Source organism: Salvelinus alpinus, chromosome 3 (genome assembly GCF_045679555.1).
Source record: "Salvelinus alpinus chromosome 3, SLU_Salpinus.1, whole genome shotgun sequence".
In the NCBI taxonomy this organism is placed as follows: Eukaryota; Metazoa; Chordata; class Actinopteri; order Salmoniformes; family Salmonidae; genus Salvelinus; species Salvelinus alpinus.
Window position 1 is genome coordinate 85,095,839 of NC_092088.1, and position 22,183 is coordinate 85,118,021.

The 22,183-nt window shown below is 45.1% G+C and overlaps 1 protein-coding gene across 18 annotated transcripts in view; it reads right to left on the bottom strand.

Annotated features, from left to right (window-relative positions):
- LOC139571467 (neurexin-1a-like) overlaps window positions 1-22,183 on the bottom strand; it is an 865,000-nt gene that overhangs the window by 609,684 nt on the left and 233,133 nt on the right. For 13 of the 18 annotated variants that reach the window (XM_071394379.1, XM_071394376.1, XM_071394368.1 and 10 more), the window contains 3 exons: window positions 20,348-20,649; window positions 17,520-17,543; window positions 16,195-16,356 (listed from right to left, as the gene is read on the bottom strand). In XM_071394379.1, coding sequence (XP_071250480.1) covers window positions 16,195-16,356; window positions 17,520-17,543; window positions 20,348-20,649 — 488 coding nt within the window. The remainder of the gene's footprint in view (window positions 1-16,194; window positions 16,357-17,519; window positions 17,544-20,347; window positions 20,650-22,183) is intronic. The other 5 variants (XM_071394377.1, XM_071394372.1, XM_071394380.1 and 2 more) reach the window with 1 other exon arrangement.

Genomic DNA, 22,183 nt, shown 5'->3' on the forward strand with positions numbered 1-22,183 from the left:
CATCCCAAATTGCACCCTATTTCCTATGTAGTGCACTAGTCTTTACCAGCGGCTAGGCTAAAGCTGAATCAGCAGTACTTCATCAAATACCAAGCTATAATGCCATTAAGAAGGGATAAAAGTCCACTAAACATGTTTTTTACCTTTATTTAAAAACTAGGCAAGTCAGTTAAGAACAAAATCATATTTACAATGACGGCCTAGGAACAGTGGGTTAACTGCCTTGTTCATGGGCAGAATGACAAATATTTATCTTGTCAGCTCGGGGATTCGATCTAGCAACACTTTCGGTTACTGGCCCAACGCTCTAACCACTAGGCCACCTGTCACCCCAAACATTGATGACAAGCATCATCGTACAGTACCGTATTGCCCTGAATAAAATTGACCAAGTGAACAATTTTATTATGCTTTGTTGAGGTATCTGAAATTAAATACCAAGTATTGTAAGAGGATAATAGCAGACAGTTAGAGAGTTTGGCATGTTTTATATAGTGTAAGATCTGCGTCCGATATGGCACCGGGTTCCCTATAGTATGCATTACTTTTGAAAAGATCCCTATGCCATTTGGGATGAAGCCACAGAGAGAAATCCAGTGTGTCATCATTGATAGTGTAAGGAGAATGAATGGAGTACTGTTGTTGGGTGACCTCCCAGATAGTGTTGGCATCCCAAATGGCACCCCATTCCCTTTAAAGTGCACTACTTTCTTACCAAAACTATGGGCTGGTCAAAAGTACTACACTGTGTAGGGAATAGGGTGCCATTTGAGACAAACACAGTAGTGTAGATGGCTCCCCTAGCTGCACAGACTACAATGTCTTCCTATTATCTTCCTCCACCTCAGAGTTGTGTTTAGTGATTATACACCGTTAAAAACAGGGAGAGCTGCCAAGACATGGTAGAAGAAGTGGTCATTATAAATGTGTTATAGTATTGACTTCATTTATAGCCAAGAGTTTTGAATACAGATTCTGACTTAATCTTTAAGGGTTTTGTGAACACAGATTCTAACTTAATCTATAATGCTTTTGTAAATACAGATTCTGACTCTTAATCTATAAGGTCTTTGTAAATACAGATTCTAATTCAATCTATAAAGTATTTGTAAATACAGATTATAAATTCATCTTTAAGGATTTTGTAAATACAGATTATGACTTAATCTGTAAGGGTTTTGTCACTGCCTTTATCAATAAGTGCATTGAGGACGTCGTCCCCACAGTGACTGTACGTACATACCCCAACCAGAAGCCATGGATTACAGGCAACATTCGCACTGAGCTAAAGCTAGAGCTGTCGCTTTCAAGGTGCGGGACTCTAACCCGGAAGTTTACAAGAAATTCTGCTATGCCCTGCGACGAACCATCAAACAGGCAAAGCGTCAATACAGGGCTAAGATTGAATCATACTACACCGGCTCCGACGCTCGTCGGATGTGGCAGGGCTTGCAAACTATTAAAGACTACAAAGGGAAGCACAGCCGCTAACTGCCCAGTGACACGAGCCTAGTAGACCAGCTAAATCACTTCTATGCTCGCTTCGAGGCAAGCAACACTGAGGCATGCATGAAAGCATCAGCTGTTCCGGATGACTGTGTGATCACGCTCTCTGTAGCCGATGTGAGTAAGACCTTTAAACAGGTCAACATACACAAGGCTGTGGGGCCAGCAAGATTACCAGGACGTGTGCTCCGGGCATGTGCTGACCAACTGGCAGGTGTCTTCACTGACATTTTCAACATGTCCATGATGTTGTCTGTAATACCAACATGCTTCAAGCAATAGTCCCTGTGCCCAAGAACACAAAGGCAACCTGCCTAAATGACTACAGACCTGTAGCACTCACGTCCATAGCCATGAAGTGCTTTGAAAGGCTGGTAACAGCTCACATCAACACCATTATCCCAGAAACACTTTCAGATCCACAGATGATGCAATCTCTATTGCACTCCACACTGCCCTTTCCCACCTGGACAAAAGGAACACCAATATGAGAATGCTGTTCATTGACTACAGCTCAGCGTTCAACACCATTGTACCCTCAAAGCTCATCACCAAGCTAAGGAACCTGGGACTAAACACCTCCCTCTGCAACTGGATCCTGGACTTCCTGACAGGCCGCCACCAGGTGGTGAGGGTAGGTAGCAACACATCTGCCACGCTGATCCTCAACACTAGAGCTCCCCAGGGGTGCGTGCTCAGTCCCCTCCTGTACTCCCTATTCACCCACGACTGCATGGCCAGGCATGACTCCAACACCATCATTAAGTTTGCTGACGACACAACAGTGGTAGGCCTGATCACCGACAACGACGAGACAGCCTATAGGAAGGAGGTCAGAGACCTGGCCGGGTGGTGCCAGAATAACAACCTATCCCTCAACGTAACCAAGACAAAGGAGATGATTGTGGACTACAGGAAAAGGAGCACCGAGCACGTTCCCATTCTCATCGACGGGGCTGTAGTGGAGCAGGTTGTGAGCTTCAAATTCCTTGGTGTCCACATCAACAACAAACTAGATTGGTCCAAACACACCAAGACAGTCGTGAAGAGGGCACAACAAAGCCTATTCCCCCTCAGGAACCTAAAAAGATTTGGCATGGGTCCTGAGATCCTCAAAAGGTTACACAGCTGCAACATCGAGAGCATCCTGACCGGTTCCATCACTGCCTGGTACGGCAATTGCTCGGCCTCCGACCGCAAGCCACTTCAGAGGGTAGTGCGTACGGCCCAGTACATCACTGGGGCAAAGCTGCCTGCCATCCAGGACCTCTACACCAGGCGCTGTCAGAGGAAGGCCCTAAAAATTGTCAAAGACCCCAGCCACCCCAGTCATAGACTGTTCTCTCTACTACCGCATGGCAAGCGGTACCGAAGTGCCAAGTCTAGGACAAAAAGGCTTCTCAGCAGTTTTTACCACCAAGCCATAAGACTCCTGAACAGGTAACCAAATGTTTACCCGGACTATTTGCATTGTGTGCCCCCCCCAACCCCTCTTTTACGCTGCTGCTACTCTCTGTTTATCTTCTATGCATAGTCACTTTAACTATACATTCATGTACATACTACCTAAATTGGCCCGACCAACCAGTGCTCCCGCACATTGGCTAACCGGGCTATCTGCATTGTGTCCCACCACCCGCCAACCCCTCTTTTTACGCTTCTGCTACTCTCTGTTCATCATATATGCATAATCACTTTAACGATACCTACATGTACATACTACCTCAATAAGCCTGACTAACAGGTGTCTGTATATAGCCTTGCTACTCTTATTTTCAAATGTCTTTTTACTGTTGTTTTATTTCTTTACTTACCCACACACACACACACACACACACACACACACACACACACACACACACACACACACACACACACACACACACACACACACACACACACACACACACACACACACACACACACACACACACACACACACACACACACACACACACACAGCGGTTGACTGGGTTCCCGGTGCCGAGCGAGGATACTGGGCGATACTCAAGCCGCTTATAAATGGGATTACGTTTCGGGAAGTCCCGGTAAGGTCTACAACTGTTGTTTTCGGCGCACGTGACAAATAAACGTGGATTTGATTTGATTTCTGAATACAGATTCTGACCTAATCTATAAGGGTTTAGTGAATACAGATGCTGACTCTTAATCTATACGTTTTTTGTGAATACAGAAAAAAATACTGTAGCTCAACAAACAGCAAAGTGTGAACAACAGAACAGTTATAATGTTAGGAAAATAAGTGTGGAGAAATGATGTGACATAATCTTCATCTAATCTATATGACATGACACTGTTCCTGGTCCTTTAAAATGTTTCCTTTGAACGCCAAATTAATATTCCAGGAGAACTCATACAACATCAACACCTCAGTGTTCAATGGATTAATGTGAACCCAATCAGTATCACCCTTCTGGAGTGTAAACCCAATCATTATCACCCCTCTGGAGTGTAAACCCAATCAGTTTTACCCTTCTGGAGTGTAAACCCAATCATTATCACCCCTTTGGAGTGTAAACCCAATCATTATCACCCCTCTGGAGTGTAAACCCAATCATTATCACCCCTCTGGAGTGTAAACCCAATCATTATCACCCCTCTGGAGTGTAAACCCAATCAGTATCACCCTTCTGGAGTGTAAACCCAATCATTATCACCCCTCTGGAGTGTAAACCCAATCAGTTTTACCCTTCTGGAGTGTAAACCCAATCATTATCACCCCTTTGGAGTGTAAACCCAATCATTATCACCCCTCTGGAGTGTAAACCCAATCATTATCACCCCTCTGGAGTGTAAACCCAATCAGTTTCACCCTTCTGCAGTGTAAACCCAATCATTATCACCCCTTTGGAGTGTAAACCCAATCATTATCACCCCTCTGGAGTGTAAACCCAATCATTATCACCCCTCTGGAGTGTAAACCCAATCAGTATCACCCTTCTGGAGTGTAAACCCAATCATTATCACCCCTCTGGAGTGTAAACCCAATCAGTTTTACCCTTCTGGAGTGTAAACCCAATCATTATCACCCCTCTGGAGTGTAAACCCAATCAGTTTCACCCTTCTGCAGTGTAAACCCAATCATTATCACCCCTTTGGAGTGTAAACCCAATCATTATCACCCCTCTGGAGTGTAAACCCAATCATTATCACCCCTCTGGAGTGTAAACCCAATCAGTTTCACCCTTCTGCAGTGTAAACCCAATCATTATCACCCCTTTGGAGTGTAAACCCAATCATTATCACCCCTCTGGAGTGTAAACCCAATCATTATCACCCCTCTGGAGTGTAAACCCAATCAGTTTCACCCTTCTGCAGTGTAAACCCAATCAGTATCACCCTTCTGGAGTGTAAACCCAATCATTATCACCCCTCTGGAGTGTAAACCCAATCAGTTTTACCCTTCTGGAGTGTAAACCCAATCATTATCACCCCTCTGGAGTGTAAACCCAATCAGTTTCACCCTTCTGCAGTGTAAACCCAATCATTATCACCCCTTTGGAGTGTAAACCCAATCATTATCACCCCTCTGGAGTGTAAACCCAATCATTATCACCCCTCTGGAGTGTAAACCCAATCAGTTTCACCCTTCTGCAGTGTAAACCCAATCATTATCACCCCTTTGGAGTGTAAACCCAATCATTATCACCCCTCTGGAGTGTAAACCCAATCATTATCACCCCTCTGGAGTGTAAACCCAATCAGTTTCACCCTTCTGCAGTGTAAACCCAATCAGTGTCACCCTCTGGAGTGTATGCAATTGTGTTAATCCAATTATAAAGTTTGACTTTGTCTGTGAATGATGTAAATGTTATTATGATGAGGATTGCTCTCTCTCTTGCTCTATCTTTCCCTCTCTCCGTTCACTATGTGAAGCTAAGGTTGTGTCGACAGCTAAGCTCAGTAGGAGCTACATCTTTATCAGTGTCCCGCAGGGGTGCAGAGAAGTAACCCTCCATCCCCCTTCTCTCTCTCTCTCTCTCTCTCTCTCCCTCCCTCTCCCTCTCCCTCTCCCTCTCCCTCTCCCTCTCCCTCTCCAATTGTGCCTAAATCTGATGGACGCCGGATTGAGGTAAGGACCAAGTTGAAAAATAAAATAAAAACAGATTGCAAAAACTACAGCTATCTGATTTGGTAATTACAAATATATGTGAACGTAGCACGCCTGTGTGGTATGAAGATGCTATACGGCCAAACGGCTCATGTTTGATGGGTCTTAATGGAGGGAAAACAATGCTGTTGTTTCCTTGTTTCCTTGTTATGCTTGGCATTCACCTGAAAACAGGCTCGGCTCCGGTGGGAACATGTTAGTAAGGAGCTTTGTTTATCTGTCTGTGTGTTTGTTTGTTGTATTTCTCAGTCAACAGCAGCAATTTACCTATTTATCTGTATATTTTAGAGTGAAATCTACGGAGGAGAGCAGAGCAGGGCAGCACATGACAATTAGACGAGTCAGTAGTGACTGTACTGTAGTTGTCTCCACAGAGCTTCAATAGTGACTGTACTGTAGTTGTCTCCACAGAGCTTCAGTAGTGACTGTACTGTAGTTGTCACCACAAAGCTTCAGTAGTGACTGTACTGTAGTTGTCTCCACAGAGCTTCAGTAGTGACTATACTGTAGTTGTCTCCACGGTGCTTCAGTAGTGACTGAACTGTAGTTGTCTCCACAGAGCTTCAGTAGTGACTGTACTGTAGTTGTCTCTACGGTGCTTCAGTAGTGACTGTACTGTAGTTGTCTCTACGGTGCTTCAGTAGTGACTGTACTGTAGTTGTCTCCACAGAGCTTCAGTAGTGACTGTACTGTAGTTGTCTCCACAGAGCTTCAGTAGTGATTGTACTGTAGTTGTCTCCACAGAGCTTCAGTAGTGACTGTACTGTAGTTGTCTCTACGGTGCTTCAGTAGTGACTGTACTGTAGTTGTCTCTACGGTGCTTCAGTAGTGACTGTACTGTAGTTGTCTCCACAGAGCTTCAGTAGTGACTGTACTGTAGTTGTCTCTACGGTGCTTCAGTAGTGACTGTACTGTAGTTGTCTCCACAGAGCTTCAGTAGTGACTGTACTGTAGTTGTCTCTACGGTTCTTCAGTAGTGACTGTACTGTAGTTGTCTCCACAGAGCTTCAGTAGTAACTGTACTGTAGTTGTCTCCACAGAGCTTCAGTAGTGACTGTACTGTAGTTGTCACCACATAGCTTCAGTAGTGGCTGTACTGTAGTTGTCTCCACAGAGCTTCAGTAGTGACTCTACTGTAGTTGTCTCCACAGAGCTTCAGTAGTGACTGTACTGTAGTTGTCTCTACGGTGCTTCAGTAGTGACTGTACTGTAGTTGTCTCCACAGAGCTTCAGTAGTGACTGTACTGTAGTTGTCTCCACAGAGCTTCAGTAGTGTCTATACTGTAGTTGTCTCCACAGAGCTTCAGTAGTGACTGTACTGTAGTTGTCACCACAGAGCTTCAGTAGTGACTCTACTGTAGTTGTCTCCACAGAGCTTCAGTAGTGACTGTACTGTAGTTGTCTCTACGGTGCTTCAGTAGTGACTGTACTGTAGTTGTCTCCACAGAGCTTCAGTAGTGACTGTACTGTAGTTGTCTCCACAGAGCTTCAGTAGTGACTGTACTGTAGTTGTCTCTACAGAGCTTCAGTAGTGACTGTACTGTAGTAGTCTCTACGGTGATTCAGTAGTGACTGTACTGTAGTTGTCTCCACAGAGCTTCAGTAGTGACTGTACTGTAGTTGTCTCCACAGAGCTTCAGTAGTGACTGTACTGTAGTTGTCTCCACAGAGCTTCAGTAGTGACTGTACTGTAGTTGTCTCCACAGAGCTTCAGTAGTGACTGTACTGTAGTTGTCTCCACAGAGCTTCAGTAGTGACTGTACTGTAGTTGTCTCTACGGTGCTTCAGTAGTGACTGTACTGTAGTTGTCTCTACGGTGCTTCAGTAGTGACTGTACTGTAGTTGTCTCCAAAGAGCTTCAGTAGTGACTGTACTGTAGTTGTCTCCACAGAGCTTCAGTAGTGACTGTACTGTAGTTGTCTCCACAGAGCTTCAGTAGTGACTGTACTGTAGTTGTCTCCACAGAGCTTCAGTAGTGACTGTACTGTAGTTGTATCCACAGAGCTTCAGTAGTGACTGTACTGTAGTTGTCTCTACGGTGCGTCAGTAGTGACTGTACTGTAGGTGTCTCTACGGTGCTTCAGTAGTGACTGTACTGTAGTTGTCTCTACGGTGCGTCAGTAGTGACTGTACTGTAGGTGTCTCTACGGTGCTTCAGTAGTGACTGTACTGTAGTTGTCTCTACGGTTCTTCAGTAGTGACTGTACTGTAGTTGTCTCTACGGTGCTTCAGTAGTGACTGTACTGTAGTTGTCTCTACAGTGCTTCAGTAGTGACTGTACTGTAGTTGTATCCACAGAGCTTCAGTAGTGACTGTACTGTAGTTGTCTCTACGGTGCGTCAGTAGTGACTGTACTGTAGGTGTCTCTACGGTGCTTCAGTAGTGACTGTACTGTAGTTGTCTCTACGGTGCTTCAGTAGTGACTGTACTGTAGTTGTCTCTACGGTGCTTCAGTAGTGACTGTACTGTAGTTGTCTCTACAGTGCTTCAGTAGTGACTGTACTGTAGTTGTCTCCACAGAGCTTCAGCAGTGACTGTACTGTAGTTGTCTCCACAGAGCTTCAGTAGTGACTGTACTGTAGTTGTCTCCACAGAGCTTCAGTAGTGACTGTACTGTAGTTGTCTCCACAGAGCTTCAGTAGTGACTGTACTGTAGTTGTATCCACAGAGCTTCAGTAGTGACTGTACTGTAGTTGTCTCTACGGTGTGTCAGTAGTGACTGTACTGTAGGTGTCTCTACGGTGCTTCAGTAGTGACTGTACTGTAGTTGTCTCTACGGTGCTTCAGTAGTGACTGTACTGTAGTTGTCTCTACGGTGCTTCAGTAGTGACTGTACTGTAGTTGTCTCTACAGTGCTTCAGTAGTGACTGTACTGTAGTTGTCTCCACAGAGCTTCAGTAGTGACTGTACTGTAGTTGTCTCCACAGAGCTTCAGTAGTGACTGTACTGTAGTTGTATCCACAGAGCTTCAGTAGTGACTGTACTGTAGTTGTCTCTACGGTGCGTCAGTAGTGACTGTACTGTAGGTGTCTCTACGGTGCTTCAGTAGTGACTGTACTGTAGTTGTCTCTACGGTGCTTCAGTAGTGACTGTACTGTAGTTGTCTCTACAGTGCTTCAGTAGTGACTGTACTGTAGTTGTCTCCACAGAGCTTCAGCAGTGACTGTACTGTAGTTGTCTCCACAGAGCTTCAGTAGTGACTGTACTGTAGTTGTCTCCACAGAGCTTCAGTAGTGACTGTACTGTAGTTGTCTCCACAGAGCTTCAGTAGTGACTGTACTGTAGTTGTATCCACAGAGCTTCAGTAGTGACTGTACTGTAGTTGTCTCTACGGTGTGTCAGTAGTGACTGTACTGTAGGTGTCTCTACGGTGCTTCAGTAGTGACTGTACTGTAGTTGTCTCTACGGTGTTTCAGTAGTGACTGTACTGTAGTTGTCTCTACGGTGCTTCAGTAGTGACTGTACTGTAGTTGTCTCTACAGTGCTTCAGTAGTGACTGTACTGTAGTTGTCTCCACAGAGCTTCAGTAGTGACTGTACTGTAGTTGTCTCCACAGAGCTTCAGTAGTGACTGTACTGTAGTTGTCTCCACAGAGCTTCAGTGGTGACTGTACTGTAGTTGTCTCCACAGAGCTTCAGTGGTGACTGTACTGTAGTTGTCTAACACAGAGCTTCAGTAGTGACTGTACTGTAGTTTTCTCTACGGTGCTTCAGTAGTGACTGTACTGTAGTTGTCTCTATGGTGCTTCAGTAGTGACTGTACTGTAGTTGTCTTCTACGGTGCTTCAGTAGTGACTGTACTGTAGTTGTCTCCACAGAGCTTCAGTAGTGACTGTACTGTAGTTGTCTCCACAGAGCTTCAGTAGTGACTGTACTGTAGTTGTCTCCACAGAGCTTCAGTAGTGACTGTACTGTAGTTGTCTCTACGGTGCTTCAGTAGTGACTGTACTGTAGTTGTCTCTACGGTGCTTCAGTAGTGACTGTACTGTAGTTGTCTCCACAGAGCTTCAGTAGTGACTGTACTGTAGTTGTCTCCACAGAGCTTCAGTAGTGACTGTACTGTAGTTGTCTCTACGGTGCTTCAGTAGTGACTGTACTGTAGTTGTCTCTACGGTGCTTCAGTAGTGACTGTACTGTAGTTGTCTCTACGGTGCTTCAGTAGTGACTGTACTGTAGTTGTCTCTACGGTGCTTCAGTAGTGACTGTACTGTAGTTGTCTCTACGGTGCTTCAGTAGTGACTATACTGTAGTTGTCTCCACAGAGCTTCAGTAGTGACTGTACTGTAGTTGTATCCACAGAGCTTCAGTAGTGACTGTACTGGGAAAGTTTCAGCAAGAAAAGAGTGATCAAATAAAGATCCTACAGTCCATCTGTACATAGACTTCTATCAATACATTCTGAAGCCTACGGTGAGACAATCGGAAACCTTTATAATAATAAAACTCTACACTAGTACAGACAACTAACTGAACTGGATACAGTTCTAATATTTTGACTCTTGATATTTCCTCTTATCTCTTTGAGAAACACTTTTAAAACCAGCTTGATAAAAGATTAGGTCATTCAGAAATCTGTAACGGAGCCAAGTAAAATTTTCAAGCCATGTTTAAAGATACACCATGAAAATAGATGAAACCTATTGGTGGGAGAAAGAAAACCAACTTGACAATCTCTTGGCAGTGGTGTGTGTGGAGGGAGGTAGGTAGGTAGGGAGGGAGGGAATGATATCTCTAAAGAGGAGCTGAGAGAGAGTGAAAAGAGAGAGAGAGAGAGAGAGAGAGTGAGAGAGAGAGAGAGCGGGAGAGGGCCTGCAGAATGCAGAAAGAGGGGCTTTAGTAATGCTGGAGCCAGGAGAGGAGAGGATTTAGTAACGCTGGAGCCAGGAGAGGAGAGGCTTTAGTAACGCTGGAGCCAGGAGAGGAGCGGCTTTAGTAACGCTGGAGCCAGGAGAGGAGAGGATTTAGTAACGCTGGAGCCAGGAGAGGAGAGGCTTTAGTAACGCTGGAGCCAGGAGAGGAGAGGATTTAGTAATGCTGGAGCCAGGAGAGGAGAGGCTTTAGTAACGCTGGAGCCAGGAGAGGAGAGGAGAGGCTTTAGTAACGCTGGAGCCAGGAGAGGAGAGGCTTTAGTAATGCTGGAGCCAGGAGAGGAGAGGCTTTAGTAATGCTGGAGCCAGGAGAGGAGAGGCTTTAGTAACGCTGGAGCCAGGAGAGGAGAGGCTTTAGTAACACTGGAGCCAGGAGAGGAGAGGCTTTAGTAACGCTGGAGCCAGGAGAGGAGAGGCTTTAGTAACACTGGAGCCAGGAGAGGAGAGGCTTTAGTAACGCTGGAGCCAAGAGAGGAGAGGCTTTAGTAACGCTGGAGCCAGGAGAGGAGAGGCTTTAGTAACGCTGGAGCCAGGAGAGGAGAGGCTTTAGTAACGCTGGAGCCAGGAGAGGAGAGGCTTTAGTAACACTGGAGCCAGGAGAGGAGAGGCTTTAGTAACGCTGGAGCCAGGAGAGGAGAGTCTTTAGTAACGCTGAGTCAACTGAGTCAACACATAGGGCCCAAGGAGCTTTGGGCAGGCCTATCTCATCCCTTCTCCCCCTCTCTCTCCCTTCCCTCCCTCTCTTTTACACCTCTCTTGCACTCTCTCTCTCGTGCTCTTTCCTGCTTTCTCCCTCTCTTTCTTTCTCTCTCTCCCGTTCTCTTACAGTCACAGCAGAAAGGTACTGCACTAATTTGTTATCAGACTGGAGCCATGACATCTAGGCTATTACTGCACTGGTGTTTGTCATGACAACAGAACAGTACAGCAGCAGCTAAGTGGTGTTTGTCAAATCAAATCAAAATTGAATCAAATCAAATTGTATTGGTCACATACACATGGTTAGCAGATGTTAATGCGAGTATAGTGAAATGCTTGTGCTTCTAGTTCCGACCCTGCAGTAAAATCTAACAAGTAATCTAACAAATTCACAACAACTACCTTATACACACAACTGTAAAGGAATGAATAAGAATATGTACATATAAATATATGGATGAGCGATGGCCAAACGGCATAGGCAAGGTGCAGTAGATGGTATTGAGTACAGTATATACATATGAGAAGAGTAATGTAGGGTATGTAAACATTAATTAAAGTGGCATTGTTTAAAGTGACTACAGATAAATGTATTACATCCAATTTGTAATTATTAAAATGGCTAGAGATTTGAGTCAGTATGTTGGCAATAGCCACTCAATGTTAGTGATGGCTGTTTAACAGTGTGATGGCCTTGAGATAGAAGCTGTTTTTCAGTCTCTCGGTCCCAGCTTTGATGCACCTGTACTGACCTCGCCTTCTGGATGATAGTGGGGTGAACAGGCAGTGGCTCGGGTGGTTGTTGTCCTTGACGATCTATTTGGCCTTCCTGTGACATCGGGTGGTGTAGGTGTCCTGGAGGGCAGGTAGTTTTCCCCCTGGTGATGCGTTGTGCAGACCTCACTACCCTCTGGAGAGCCTTACGGTTGTGGACGGAGCAGTTGCTGTACCAGGTGGTGATACAGCCCGACAGGATGCTCTCGATTGTACATCTGTAAAAGTTGGTGAGTGTTTTTGGTGACAAAACACATTTCTTCAGCCTCCTGAGGTTGAAGAGGCGGTGTTGCGCCTTCTTCACCATGCTGTCTGTGTGGGTGGACAATTTCAGTTTGTCCGTGATGTGTACGCCGAGGAACTTTAAAATTTCCACCTTCTCCACTACTGCCCTGTCGATGTGGATAGGGTGGTGCTCCCTCTGCTGTTTCCTGAAGTCCACGATCATCTCCTTTGTTTTGTTGACATTGAGTGTGAGGTTATTTTCCTAACACCACACTCCGAAGGCCCTCACCTCCTCCCTGTAGGCCGTCTCGTCGTTGTTGCTAATCAGGCCTACCACCGTGTCGTCTGTAAACTTGATGATAGAGTTAGAGGCGTGAACGTACACGCAGTTATGAATGAACAGGAAGTACAGGAGAGGGCTGAGAACGCACCCTTGTGGGTCCCCAGTGTTGAGGATCAGCGGGATGGAGATGGTTTCCTACCCTCACCACGTGGGGGCGGCCCGTCAGAAAGTCCAGGACCCAGTTGCACAGGGCGTTGTCGAGACCCAGGGTCTTGAGCTTAATGACGAGTTTGGATGGTACTATGGTGATAAATGCTGAGCTATAGTCGATGAACAGCATTCTTACATAGGTATTCCTCTTGTCCAGATGGGTTAGGGCAGTGTGCAATGTGATTGCAATTGCGTCGTATGTGGACCTATTGGGGTGGTAAGCAAATTGGAGTGGGTCTGGGGTGTCAGGTAGGGTGGAGGTGATATGATGCTTGACCAGTCTCTCAAAGCATTGCATGATGATGGAAGTGAGTGCTACGGGGCGATAGTCGTTTAGCTCAGTTACCTTAGCTTTCTTGGGAACAGGAACAATTGTGGCCCTCTTGAAGCATGTGGGAACAGTGTGACTACGCCACAGGAACATGTCATCAATAAGAGTTGTCAAGGCAACTTGCTGCTGCTTGACCACTGCTTGACCATATGTCATATGTCATCTTTCTGCGACCATTGCCTACAGAACAGGGTTTTGTCTAGAAAAGATACAGCTTCTGTCAAAGTTGACTTTTTGTAGCAGATTTAGGAGCACTTATGCAGCAGGTTAAGATAATGATTGTAGCAGGTTCAGATAATTCGGTTAATGTTAGCAAAAGGGTTAGGGTTAGCTACTTTTGAGGTGAATTTGACAAAACTGTATCCCATCTAGGCTCTCTTCCTCTGGGACACTTCATAGCAACTATAGGTAGCATGCATCACTGCCAACTGCCAGCACACTCCAGCCTTGTTCCCAGCCTAGAAAAACACAGAAGACTAGGAAGATTTTTGTTTTCTCTAGTGTGCCCCCCTGTTTGGGCTGCACAGCTAGTCTTGTCAGTCCACCACACCAAATACAATATGATTTGATTTGATTTGGTGTGGTGGACTGACAGGACTAGCTGTGCAGCCCAAATTCTACACTTTTCCATATTCTCTACTCTGGTCAACAATTTTGCACCATATAGGGAATAGGGTGACATTGGGGACACAGACTAGCAGACTGCAAGGAGGGCACCACCAACCAGATGGCAGTGTTTACACCATGTCTGAATCCCAAATGGCACCCTATTCCCTACATAGAGTCTTAGTTTTGACCAGAACTCTAGGGCAATAGCATGCCATTTGGGACGCGGATCCATGTATCATCTCAGAAGCACCCGTCTAACGAAGACATGCATGCCCCTAATGAGATAGAACCCCTTAATGAGCTCTAGCCCCTAACGAGCTCCTAGCCCTAATGAGGAAGAGATGGAGCATGGACATGTGGTCTGCACCCTGACTGCTCATTAAGACTCCGTTGCATGATAACTTTTCTGTTAGGTTTCGTGAGGATGACACCATTGGCTGGGGTGAGGAGAGAAGAAAAGGAGAAAAGTAGGACACTACAGGAGGAAGAGGAGGGGAAAAGCTAATGAAAAGAGAGAGCGAGAGAGAGCGAGAGCGAGAGCGAGAGCGAGAGCGAGAGAGAGAGAGAGAGAGAGAGAGAGAGAGAGAGAGAGAGAGAGAGAGAGAGAGAGAGAGAGATGGTGGAAAAGTAATAGAGAAAAAATAAACGAGGAGGGAAGAGAATGGGAGGTGATGTCACGTCTCGAGGGTAGACTGTAATCCTTGGTGGCTGCTGATGTCACTTCTCGAGAGTAGACTGTATTCCTTGGTGGCTGCTGATGTCACTTCTCGAGAGTAGACTGTATTCCTTGGTGGCTGCTGATGTCACTTCTCGAGAGTAGACTGTATTCCTTGGTGGCTGCTGATGTCACTTCTCGAGAGTAGACTGTATTCCTTGGTGGCTGCTGATGTCACTTCTCGAGAGTAGACTGTATTCCTTGGTGGCTGCTGATGTCACTTCTCGAGAGTAGACTGTATTCCTTGGTGGCTGCTGATGTCACTTCTCGAGAGTAGACTGTATTCCTTGGTGGCTGCTGATGTGAACATATTTTTGGGGTCAGCATCCCATTAAGCACCCAATGTAATATTTAGCAGAAAATAACGTAGAAATGGAAAATTGAAACAACTCCCTTTATCAGCATGGTCCAGGATGGATGAATATCTTCAATATGTATAATATTATTGCGAAGCGTCTTTGGAAACTACAGAGAACTGTCAGATCTTGAATTGACAGATCCTGATATTCCCGAAACGGCAGAGCGTCTATCTTTTGATTATAACTCATATATATAGCATGTGTGTTCACCAAAAGATTTTGTAACTGATTTAGAACTCTTGCTTTAGGTTCTGAAAACACAATTGTCTTGGCAGGAACACCCCCTCTGAAGTATGACAGGGAGATGTATGGAGTGTTGGGACAGTTTTGGCACTGACTTAAAACAAGGGGCAGCATGCACCCCAAAAATCTGAGGGCGATTAATATATGTGAGGATGACTGGGGGTGGTCCAGAGGGGTGTGGTCTGGGGGGGCTTCATCCCCCTGTCCGTAAATTGGAGAATTTACCATTTTTCAAACACCTGAAACAGCTTTTTTCCTGCAATCTAGAGCTATAATCATTGTGCTTAACTTCATGTAAAAAAAAATATGTATATTTGTCCACATATCTAAACATCCCTCTTGAGCATTCTGTATCATCCAGACTGTTTGTTTTTTTAAAGAAAAATGTTTCTCTGCTAAGCTCTGGCTAAAAGATTTAAAGGAATATGAGACTTATTCAGTACATTTAGTTATGTCTTGCTTTTTGAACGTCTACCAACCCTGCCAGCAGGCATGCCAGGTAAGATAGTTAGACAAGCTAGTTACTCTAACTTGATTGATAGCCTGAAATGGCTTCTTGATAGCTAGTTATGAGGTTGGGAGATAGGGAACCTATCAGACACACCTACGAATAGGGCTATCTTCTGTAAACCACCCATACCTTCTCACAACACAACTGATGGATCAAAGGCATTAAGAAGAAAATGCATTCCACAAAGTACATTCTTGCGTGTTCCCAGTGATGTACTGTACACTCCACTTCCTCTACCCTGAGAGCACTGTGCAGTGTGTGGTGTGATGCCCACTCCCTCTACCCTGAGAGCACTGTGCAGTGTGTGGTGTGATGCCCACTTCCTCTACCCTGAGAGCACTGTGCAGTGTGTGGTGTGATGCCCACTCCCTCTACCCTGAGAGCACTGTGCAGGGTGTGGTGTGATGCCCACTTCCTCTACCCTGAGAGCACTGTGCAGTGTGTGGTGTGATGCCCACTCCCTCTACCCTGAGAGCACTGTGCAGTGTGTGGTGCGATGCCCACTCCCTCTACCCTGAGAGCACTGTGCAGTGTGTGGTGTGATGCCCACTCCCTCTACCCTGAGAGCACTGTGCAGTGTGTGGTGCGATGCCCACTCCCTCTACCCTGAGAGCACTGTGCAGTGTGTGGTGCGATGCCCACTTCCTCTACCCTGAGAGCACTGTGCAGTGTGTGGTGTGATGCCCACTTCCTGTACCCTGAGAGCACTGTGCAGTGTGTGGGTGTTTACCTCTTTCAGACAACCCATAAAGTTGTTGCTAACAGGTGATCCAGGCAGGTCAGCCGTGCTAGGACTCCCACCAACATAGAAAAAGTCGTCGGAGCCTAGCATGGTGTAGTCTTCTTGAGTATACCCTGTGGTGGTCAGTATCCCATCCACGGATATAGTTACCTAGACAACAAAGCACAGGGAAAGGACACGCTATACTCTGATAGCCTATCAGAGCTCTCAGTCCAGTGGCGTTTTGCCTCTTTCATTGTCTTCTGATAGTATAATTGTTCTTCTATAGATGTTTGGTAAAGATTGTAGAAACCCATTTTCATGTCTGTTTTTTTATTTTCTTGTTTTTGGTTATTTTGTCCAGTTTAGGATTAGTAGTTTGAAAAGTAGATGGCTAGCCCTCCAAGGGAATGATAAATCTAGTTAGCTAGGGAGTTATTTAGTTGCCCCAGACTAAGTGTGTTAGTAAGTTAGCCCCTACTGCAACTCAAAGTAATTTCAGCAGACACAAAAATGGTGTTAGTAGAATGTTATCTAGGTTAGTTTTGCTAAGTTTACATATTAGTAAAAGTGAATCAGCAGTTTGTTTTCAGAAAAAAAATGACTATAGCGTGCAAGTGGGTTACATATAGACAGTAACAAGCAAGTAGAAGCCACAACCACATGCTTAGCGTTTGGTTAATGATATGCCAGGAATTAGTTTTTTCAGAAATACAAAAGTAAGGCGTTTAGTATTTTCTTTTTGCATGCAAGCACACAAAATAAACATTTCCCCAGATAGTGTTTGCTAATCGATTTAATCTGACACTTTGCGCTCGTGTCGGATGCATGCAGAAGCAGATGATGACAAATCACCAGCAAGGACCAGAAGAAAAAGCAGCAATGAAAACGACAGCTGGCCTGGATGAATAGTGGGTAGTATGAGCATGTGCAGCGTACAGAGCAGCATTCAGAGTGCATGCCATGCAGAGTGAATGGGAAATAGATCACTGGCTGAGCCAATGAGCATCAGGCCAGCCAGGCAGGAGACAGACATTGGTCCTCCTTTGATAACCACTGCTTGATGCAAAAGGCTTGAAACGATGCTCCTAAAAATGTGATTGGACAGGATACAGGAAGTTAAAATAACAGGAAGTGGTGAAATCCAATCAATGGATGAAAATAGTGTCAAAATAAAAAGGAGGTCAAAAGGTAAGCAGAAAGAGTACCAACCGCAGTTCCCCTTTTTTTTGTTAATGATGTCTACAGTAAGAAAAGATAGAAAAGAAACACACGGCAAACCCAAACTAAGAAACAATTAGAATGATATCTACCGAACAATGGAGTTTGTTTACCATAGCGTGTCCAATGCCTGAGTGCTTTGTGGAAAAGGGGGGAGAAAGGAAATGAAAAACTGTCAACAGAATAACGATAGTTACTCAAAAAAGAGATGATGGTTAACTACCAAAAGTTAGCACATTGTTGTTGTTGTTAATAAACGTTTAAAAAATATATTGGTTAGTAGTATGACACATTCCATGAATGACATGTTAGTTGTTGTTTTTCAAAGCATGTTAGTAACATAGAGTAAAAAAGGGCAAAATAAGTTATTTTTACAAGAAAAAAAACAGACTAAGGAAGACTAGCGAAAATGCACCCACAGTGGAAGTGAGCTAGCTCATATTGGATCGATCGATGACTCCCTATGGTCTACATGGGACTGACCATGTAGACTGTACTGCCCTGGGTAGGCATCAACAACCCGCCACCCCTCTGACATGGTATAACTGACAGAAAACAAATGGTTAATAAGAGAGAATGCCTAAAGCACATCAGTCGACCCTCTTTAACGAAAGTCCTTCAGATCGTTATTCTTTATCTTTGGATGCTTTGGGTTAATTACATAATCATTTTCATTGGACCATTTTCATGATTTTCAAGACCAGTTTGGGACCACGATTCCGACCAATCCCATCCGTTGGGATGTCGGTGGTCAGGATCTCATCTTACAGTACTGTACCTCCATTTTGGTCTTATTGATGGACTTTAGGATCACTTTACTGCAATGAGACAAAGCAAAGAAGACCCTGACACAAAATGAGAAGGATCATTTGATTCCCCTGTTGAGCATGCACTTTCATTATACATTCTTAATGTTTTCACAAATCAATTCAATTTTAACATTACTCAAATTATCTAGATAATTTTTTTAACTCTTTGTCGGTGTGGTGTTTCAAAAGAAACAATCCACTACCATGTGAGCAGGAACACATTTAGAGAGCTCGTGTGTTGGTGGGATGCTGTGAGCAGGAACACATCTAGAGAGCTCGTGTCTTGGTGGGATGCTGTGAGCAGGAACACATCTAGAGAGCTAGTGTCTTGGTGGGATGCTGTGAGCAGGAACACATCTAGAGAGCTAGTGTCTTGGTGGGATGCTGTGAGCAGGAACACATCTAGAGAGCTAGTGTCTTGGTGGGATGCTGTGAGCAGGAACACATCTAGAGAGCTCGTGTGTTGGTGGGATGCTGTGAGCAGGAACACATCTAGAGAGCTTGTGTGTTGGTGGGATGCTGTGAGCAGGAACACATCTAGAGAGCTCGTGTGTTGGTAGGATGCTGTGAGCAGGAACACATCTAGAGAGCTCGTGTGTTGGTAGGATGCTGTGAGCAGGAACACATCTAGAGAGCTAGTGTGTTGATGGGATTCTGTGAGCAGGAACACATCTAGAGAGCTAGTGTGTTGGTAGGATTCTGTGAGCAGGAACACATCTAGAGAGCTCGTGTGTTGGTAGGATGCTGTGAGCAGGAACACATCTAGAGAGCTCGTGTGTTGGTAGGATGCTGTGATCAGGAACACATCTAGAGAGCTCGTGTGTTGGTAGGATGCTGTGAGCAGGAACACATCTAGAGAGCTAGTGTGTCTGTGGGATGCTGTGAGCAGGAACACATCTAGAGAGCTCGTGTGTTGGTAGGATGCTGTGAGCAGGAACACATCTAGAGAGCTCGTGTGTTGGTAGGATGCTGTGAGCAGGAACACATCTAGAGAGCTCGTGTCTTGGTGGGATGCTGTGAGCAGGAACACATCTAGAGAGCTCGTGTGTTGGTAGGATGCTGTGAGCAGGAACACATCTAGAGAGCTCGTGTGTTGGTAGGATGCTGTGAGCAGGAACACATCTAGAGAGCTCGTGTGTTGGTAGGATGCTGTGAGCAGGAACACATCTAGAGAGCTCGTGTGTTGGTAGGATTCTGTGAGCAGGAACACATCTAGAGAGCTCGTGTGTTGGTAGGATGCTGTGAGCAGGAACACATCTAGAGAGCTCGTGTGTTGGTAGGATGCTGTGAGCAGGAACACATCTAGAGAGCTAGTGTGTTGGTAGGATGCTGTGAGCAGGAACACATCTAGAGAGCTCGTGTGTTGGTGGGATGCTGTGAGCAGGAACACATCTAGAGAGCTCGTGTCTTGGTGGGATGCTGTGAGCAGGAACACATCTAGAGAGCTCGTGTGTTGGTGGGATGCTGTGAGCAGGAACACATCTAGAGAGCTCGTGTGTTGGTGGGATGCTGTTCAAGTGAAAAGAAAGCCATTATATTCTGTACTTCCACCTATATGGCGTAAAGCAAACTGTGTCGCTTGTAAACTGTGTTGCTTATATGTTTCTTAATTCAGTGGTTTACTTTTTGGGGGGCGTAACTGTAGCAATCTGTCCAAGCTGTATTCTAACAGAAAAACCCATCTTCGCGTGCTTTGTATTTTCAGTAAAAATAGCATGTGTTAAGCAGCCAAAGACCCAGAGGTCACCAAGGAGAAGGCTGATCCTCTAATAGTCAATAGAGGCTGTTCATTGTGGTCACAACTATAGAGGGAAAATAAAGCGATGACTCAGAGATCCGCTTCTCTGAACAAAGTGACACTCGGTAAGAGCTGTGATCTTTTTGACATGGTCTTTCCACTATTGATGCCTCTGATATTCCATGGTCTGTTCTCTATCGATGCCTACCATTGGTCTATATGTGTCCCTCCTCAAATGCAGCACCACCTTCCTCATCATTATTTTAATCAATCCAAATACTTATTCCAAAATAGTTAAAATAGTTTGATTGTAATGATCAAATTCAATCAAATGTGGCTCATCTAAACTAGTTTAATACTAGGTCTCCATGGCAGTCCCCCTCTGTACTGTTACCTGACGTAGATTCCTTGTAACTTTGACATCATGCCAATCATTGTCATTGAATTTCCCATTGACAGGCTCCACCAGAGCTTCAAAGGCCCCAGACCCCAAATTAATGACCAGCGACACAGCTCCGTTTTTCAGGGCCAGGTTGACGTAGTCTGCAGACTTCCCCGTGTGAAGCATCAGACCGTTCCTCTGTAACGTCTTGAAGGACAGGGTGATCTCGTCGCTGCTGCTCTGGATCGGGTTCAAGGACAGGTCGTAGCAGAAGAACTCGGATCCCTTGAAGGTCGCCACATAGTCTTCTTTTCCTGTAAGATGACGAAAAGAGAGAGAGATAGAGGCATTGAGTTTTACATGAGAAGTGAGGGACGAGGAACGACTCCTACATGTCCTGTAGCTCGGCTGCTTAGCTATCCACCTTAGAGGTTGCTGCCCTATGTACATGGAACCACTGGTCACTTTAATAATGGAACACTGGTCACTTTAATCATGTTTACATACTGTTTCACTCATGTCATACAGTATATATATATATTCATACTCCGGACTGTTTTGCTTTTCGATTTGTGTGTATTGTTGAGAATTGTTAGATAATACTGCACTGTTGGAGCTAGGAACACAATCACTTCGCTACACCCGCAATAACATCTGATAAATATGTGTATGTGACCAATAACATTTGATTTGATGTAGCTGTACAGAATATAAAGGAAGATTTCAAAAAGGTTAGGCTATAACACTTCACATTCAGTTTGGACTTGACTTGTGGTGATAAAATGGGATGATATGGCCATTGACAAAGAAAGACTGTTCTGTTAAGTGCTGGTCCTCCAATTTACTGCATTACTGATACTGACTGTAGCCTACCACATAGAGGGTATGCATAAACACCTTGTGACCTGCTACTCACGGTGCCTCAGAAAGCAACAGGAAGCCTTGTCTCAAGTTCTTACCTGTATCTCAGTTAGTGTGGACCAGGTAGTGTGGACCAGGTAGTGTACCAACTTCAAGTTCTTACCTGTATCTCAGGTAGCGTGTACCAGGTAGTGTACCAACTTCAAGTTCTTACCTGTATCTCAGGTAGTGTGGACCAGGTAGTGTACCAGGTAGTGTGCCAACTTCAAGTTCTTACCTGTATCTCAGGTAGCGTGGACCAGGTTGTGTGCCAACTTCAAGTTCCTACCTGTATCTCAGGTAGCGTGGACTATGTAGTGTACCAACTTCAAGTTCTTACCTGTATCTCAGGTAGTGTGGACCAGGTAGTGTACCAGGTAGTGTACCAACTTCAAGTTCCTACCTGTATCTCAGGTAGCGTGGACTAGGTAGTGTACCAACTTCAAGTTCCTACCTGTATCTCAGGTAGTGTGGACCAGGTAGTGTACCAGGTAGTGTACCAACTTCAAGTTCTTACATGTATCTCAGGTAGTGTGGACCAGGTAGTGTACCAGGTAGTGTACCAACTTCAAGTTCCTACCTGTATCTCAGGTAGCGTGGACTAGGTAGTGTACCAACTTCAAGTTCCTACCTGTATCTCAGGTAGCGTGGACCAGGTTGTGTGCCAACTTCAAGTTCTTACCTGTATCTCAGGTAGCGTGGACCAGGTAGTGTACCAACTTCAAGTTCTTACCTGTATCTCAGGTTGCGTGGACCAGGTAGTGTACCAGGTAGTGTACCAACTTCAAGTTCCTACCTGTATCTCAGGTAGCGTGGACCAGGTTGTGTGCCAACTTCAAGTTCCTACCTGTATCTCAGGTAGCGTGGACTCGGTAGTGTACCAACTTCAAGTTCCTACCTGTATCTCAGGTAGTGTACCAGGTAGTGTGGACCAGGTAGTGTACCAGG